We start from the raw sequence: 6,210 nt of genomic DNA, 5'->3' as shown, positions 1-6,210 counted from the left end.
CTGCAGTGAAAAAAGCAGAGGGAGGTTTGGATCAGGTTGGTTAAACCTGTGTACAGGTAGGAGCTCATCTTAGGCTCAAAATACGTCTGAGGTCAAAAGTCACAAATTAACTGAAAAGAGCCTGTGCAATTTTTATTTTTATTTTTTTCAGGAATGCTGACTTTGTGGGCTTCTAAAAAAACTCAGCTTTGATTTTTAGAAAAAAATTTGGCTAGAGGGTCCCCAGAGGAACTTTGGAATTTTAGAGGGTCCCCAGATGATTCAATATCCGAAACACCTTTCACTTACCTAGCAGGTTGATACCTTCCTTTCTCTTCCAGGTTTGCCCTTTGATTTGGTGCAGCGAACCACGTTAGAGGAGAATATGGCAGTTAACTGCTGTGAAATGTAGCCTTGCTAGTAGGCAAATTAGCAAATGTTCTGTTTTGTCAAGTTCAGTGATGCCCAGCTCAGGTACTTGTAAATCACAATAGCTGCAAAATAGGAAAAAAAAAAAAAAAAAAAGAGGAAATCACCACACTACTATTTCTAATCATTAATTTGGGGCTCTTCAGAGTGGTATCAGAAACTTTAGACTAGCTTTATGCTACACCTCACAGGGCTAAAAAGCTCTTTTTGCTTGCTGTGGGTCTCTTGAAATCAAACCAGCTGTAAAATACTGCCTACCTTTAGGCTTAAAATAGCTGAAACCACCAAGTTTCCTGTGGTTTTACATAAAACCATACACTTTGTGATGAGTGCCTACTGTTGTAAAACAAGAGTATGGGGCATAGCGGGCACCCCAAAGGCTGTAGTTGTTACCCCAGCAAAGGCAAGTGCTGATCAGAGCTCAGAAGGACCTGAGGCAGGCACAGAGGAAATTGGATTTGGTTCTGTTCTTAGCTGCATGGCTAGTTCCCGTGACTTTGTCAGTGGATTCACAGCATTTCAAGTTTTATTGAGCTGAAACTCCCAGAAGCTGAGCAGCTAAACAGAAATTGCCACTGGGAAAAAAAAAAATCTAGCTCTCATCCACGTGAAAATAAGTTTAGAAGTATAGAATGGGTACCCACAACGACCACATATCAGCAAAAAGGCTAATCCATTTTTTCCCTTGATTTTTTGATTTTAGGATATGCGTGTGTTTGGAGTATGCATGCACAGCAGGGCAGCTGCCTCAAAGCTATTCAGTGTTACCTCCTATGTGCAGTAAACAAAATGCAAAAGACTACTCCTTCTGCCCCTCACCAAACTAGTTAGCATCAAAGTTAGCATCTCCAAAATTTAGTATCTGATGCATATTAAAAATACTTACTTCTAGGGAGACTCTGTATTCTGGAACTTCCAGTGGACTCACGTTTGTGACTAATTCCAGTTGTCTTTAAAATTAACAATGGTAAATGTTGATTGATATCCTCTCTCCTGTAAGTTAAAACTCAACAGTCTCCAACAATGAGGAGAGGTATTCCAAGTCTCTTGTCCTATTTCAAACTGTATTTATATACAAGTTAACTATAGGAAGCATTTCCAGATTCAGCTGAAAACAAAGGACAGGCTTCTCTCACCTGTCTGGATGATGTTCTTAAGATTTCTGGAACAGATTTGAAAGCAGCTTATTTCCAGGTCTCCCTGTCAGGTCGTTTGCAAAATGAAGTCTAATCACTGCCTTCCACAGAAATCCTAAAGCAGATGAGGGGCCCTGGGATGTTAGAGAGAGCTAATGACCCCTTCTGCTGGAAGTAGAGGAGCTGTTGCTTGATAACGCTCTTATTGGCTTATTTTTGATTATTCTAGTTATCTAAATCTATATATACAGGTCATACCCATAGCAAGCACCCTCACTTTATCTGGTCACATTTCCTTTTCAGAAGATCATGTCATAGTTCATTTCAATCTTCTGCAGATTTTTCCATACCTATAAAGCAGACCCTCCTTGTAACCTTCACTGCTTCGGAAATGCAGAAGCTGTGGAAAAGCAAGACCCTGTGCTCTACGTTCATTCTGCCCTGTCAGGAAGCCACCGAGTCAATAAACCTGGATCTGAAATACTCTCTTCTTTACTGCCTTGGTTCAGACAGCCTTGTACACAGAATTGGTTTTGTGAACACATTGCCACTGCCATGCCCAACAAATACCACATTGACTGAGGTCAGACTTATCACAGATACAGTCCTGAGTAAGGACTACACTCCTTTCATCATTGTAAACCCTGACCTGAATGTGGTTTTGGATATCCAGCCTGATTATCAAATACTTTTGAGGTTGTGTTCCTGTTAGGAACGCAATGCAAAGAGAAGGGAGATTGAGACAAGAATTATTTAAATGAAACAGTCATACGTGTACGAGGATATATGGGTGAACTTTGTTCTGACTTTGTTCTCACCACTGGAAAGTTCATGAGATTGCAGTTACTCTAGCCTGACATACTACTGTATGGCAGACCCCTCTTCACTTTTTCTCAGTTGGGAGTATCTTCTACTGCATGATTAAAATAGCATTAAAAAAAAAAGGTCTCATCTCACTAGACAAAATGCCTTTTTAATGGGACTATATTAGGTATCTTTCCTTACCAGTGTGGGAACTTCAGAAATGATGACGCCTCGATAACAAAGAATGTATGTGTTTGCCAGTGCTTGCTGGTCCGTTGCTGACTGAAGCTGTGTGTAACTACAGATGAGGCCACAGCACAGAGGGGAATGTTTCTATCCCAGAGTCAGGGAGCCTCAATCCAAAGCGAGGTGTCTGCCCAGCACATGGCAGTGAACACACAACAATATTAAATTCCCCTGAGCACTTTCCTCTGTGCTAATGAATCTAGCTCTGAACCCTCTCCATGAAAAATTATTATAGGTAAGACCAAGTCGCTGTGTTAATCCAAGGACGTGAGAAAAAAAAATACACTTGAAAAAGACTTCTTATTGCGTATCAGTTTATTTGTATAGATGAATGCCCCTAAATGATGCTAAACATGTTGGTGAGACAGCATGAAGTCAAATGATGTCATTCAGTCCCGATTTTCTTCAGAAAATCAGTTTTGTATTATTACGTTCTGTGCATATAATCTTAGCTGAAATCCTGCACGTATGATTGGCATGGTGAGTAAAGGATGATAAAAAGCAGCAAAATTAGGGGCAGAAAAGTGAACACTGCCTTTTTTTAAAACATTTTTTCTTATTTTTGTAGTCCTGGAAAATCTTTTTGAGAATGAAAAAGAACACAATAGCAAAACAGAACAGGTAATGGTTTTGGAAAAAGTAGAAGGCCAGATCCTTTACTGTATAAATAACATGAATAAAGATGAAGCAGTACAGGAACAAGGCATACTGGTTTGGGGGCCGGAGTAGATCTTGCAGTCCTTGGCTAAACTGTGGAAAAAGGAGAAAATATACATTATGTTACATGACTCTGTTTCACTCACACCCAGTCCATGTGCTTCCCTGAGCAGACCTGGCCCGCTGGCACACTTAGTTCATAAAAAGTGACTGTGAGATTAGGCATATGAACTGAGACCAAATCAGCTATTCTGTTAAATAATAGGTGTCACATTCCCACCCATAACCACAACACAAGCTAGGTTTTCTCTCTCTGAAATAAAGGTTAGTGATCTTGTATTTACTGCAAGAAAGACTCTGCAAATATGCAGAGTAGTTCATGTGAGGTAAGTGCACACCCATGGTAAGACTTTTGTGTATCCATCTCTACATCTGTGGCACAAACTGTAGCCTGTACTTTTTTACTTTACATGTACCCATAGGTAAACTTTCAGGTCTTAATAAAATAATTCATTAGTTAACTTGCTTAGTCCAGATGCATGTCATTTAGCCAAATACAGAATCACAGAATCGTCTAGATTGGAAGAGACCTCCAAGATCACCCAGTCCAACCTCTGCCCTAACACTAACAAGTCCTCCACTAAACCGTATCACTAAGTTCAACATCTAAACGTCTCTTAAAGACCTCCAGGGATGGTGACTCAACCACTTCCCTGGGCAGCCCATTCCAATGCCTAACAACCCTTTCAGTAAAGAAGTTCTTCCTAACATCCAACCTAAACCCCCCCTGGCGCAACTTCAGCCCATTCCCCCTCATCCTGTCACCAGGTACGTAGGAGAACAGACCAACCCCCACCTCGCTACAGCCTCCTTTAAGGTACCTGTAGAGAGCGATAAGGTCGCCCCTGAGCCTCCTCTTCTCGAGGCTAAACAACCCCAGCTCCCTCAGCCGCTCCTCATAAGACTTGTTCTCCAGGCCCCTCACCAGCTTGGTCGCCCTTCTCTGGACTCTCTCAAGCACCTCCACGTCCTTCTTGTAGCGAGGGGCCCAAAGCTGAACACAGTACTCGAGGTGCAGCCTCACCAGAGCCGAGTACAGGGGGACAATCACCTCCCTAGACCTGCTGGCCACGCTGCTTCTTATACAAGCCAGGATGCTGTTGGCCTTCTTGGCCACCTGAGCACACTGCTGGCTCATATTCAGCCGACTATCAACCAGTACTCCCAGGTCCTTCTCGGCCAGGCAGCTTTCCAACCACTCATCTCCCAGCCTGTAGCTCTGCTTGGGGTTGTTGCGCCCCAGGTGCAGGACCCGGCACATGGCCTTGTTTATATACAAGGCCAATAAAATATATTGAATACATGACCTGATCCTCATATGTATTTCTCTTAATTGTCACTGCAGTTCCTTCAGCTATGTTTAAGTGAGATCCTATCTAGGAATATGGATTGCTATATCAAAAAAACATACATATGTTTATGGAAAATTTTAGGGCTTTTATGGAGTTCAGCAGAGTGCCATTCTTGTGCATGACCTGAGCTGTTTCTATGTAAAACAACACAAGTGCTACAAATACATGCAAGAGAAGACAAACATGCAAGTACCTCTAAAACGTTGATGATTTAAGTTAGATACTGTTTATTCTTTAAATCAGTCCAATGACAAATTGCTCCAAATCAGAGGAGAGTCAGGTTAACAGACAGCAAATGTGATGTGGAAAAGCCCAGACAAAGATTTGTAGCTGTCCCAAATTGTAGCTATTGACAAATAGTGTTCTCTTTTGGTCTGGACTGCCGTTAGCAACAGACTAACTTGGATATATGAAAACTTCAGTTATTTCTGTAAAAAAAAGGTTTGCAAAACTGATTGTCTGTAAAATTTGTATCATTTGATTCTTTCACCCACTCATTTATTTATGCATTTGCATGTGCATATGATTTTGCATATAAATACATCCTTACATAATATATATGTAATACGAGTATATAAATATAAAAATATATTCTTTGCATATGCATATTATGTATGCATATCTGAATAATCTAACTGTAACCCAGGAAATTGATCCTACTGTAGAAGCAGGAAACCGATCAATGTGGAGTTCAGATCAAGTCCTCTGTCATTTGTGGGAAAAAAATAAGAAAGAAAAGTGTTCTTGGATCCTTACCTCATAAACTTAATTTGAGAATTACCTGCTCTTTACTGTATTTTATAGTAGTGAACTTTACTACAGTTCACATTCTAGGGAGTAGAACAACTCCATGTTCTCTAAGTACATGTACAAGCTTTAAGGATCATCTGTTCAAGTCTAACTTTAAAAGAAGTCACAGTACTACACAACGCACAAAAGCATAAAACCTTACAAATTGCTTAGCACAGAATGTGAATGTTTCAATCTCTATTGCGTTCAACCCTTTATCCTTTTCCTACTTACTGATCTTTTCACTGCCTGTTGATGAATCAGCTCCATTTTCTCCTCATGAAGCCTTTGCTTTTCATTGTCCTCATGTTCATACTTCAGTTTAGCCAGAACAAAATCCCACCTCATCTTCTCAAGTTCAAAATCAGCAGCTGTGACCTGCTTGCAGCAGGGCTCTTCCAGCTCCTCTGCATTGGTGGATGCTTCTGACTGCAAAGCACTGGTTCTTCCCTTCACTTCCAAATGTGCCGTATGGCACTTAGCATCCATGCTCTCACTTGTATTGTCTGAGATGAAAGATACTGTTGGCATGTCTATGATGTCTCCCTGCCAGAAATTGGAGAGGGGGATGATAAATTCACATTCAAGCTGATAAATGCAAATGGAATAGGTTCATCTAAGTTTACTTGAATATTTGTTCAAGTGATTATTCACACATTTGCATGGTGACTCACCAATTCTCTTATATCCATCATCTCCTTTTGAAAAGTTTGTTCTTAGAGTTGGAAAAGAAATCTTACAAAAAGAAATCGTGAATG

The 6,210-nt window shown here is 40.7% G+C and overlaps 1 protein-coding gene across 3 annotated transcripts in view; it reads right to left on the bottom strand.

Moving 5' to 3' along the window:
• Nucleotides 1-6,210, bottom strand: part of TMEM247 (transmembrane protein 247) — a 96,194-nt gene that overhangs the window by 38,380 nt on the left and 51,604 nt on the right. Inside the window, exons 2-5 of one of the 3 annotated variants that reach the window (XM_083832119.1) lie at nucleotides 5,687-5,998; nucleotides 4,857-5,091; nucleotides 667-3,344; nucleotides 289-473 (exon numbers count right to left, since the gene is read on the bottom strand). In XM_083832119.1, coding sequence (XP_083688245.1) covers nucleotides 5,086-5,091; nucleotides 5,687-5,998 — 318 coding nt within the window. In that variant the 3' untranslated portion in view covers nucleotides 289-473; nucleotides 667-3,344; nucleotides 4,857-5,085. The other 2 variants (XR_014582813.1, XR_014582814.1) reach the window with 2 other exon arrangements.

This window comes from Anser anser (genome assembly GCF_964211835.1).
Source record: "Anser anser genome assembly, chromosome: 3".
Classification (NCBI taxonomy): Eukaryota; Metazoa; Chordata; class Aves; order Anseriformes; family Anatidae; genus Anser; species Anser anser.
This window is presented reverse-complemented; position numbering and strand designations above follow the sequence as displayed.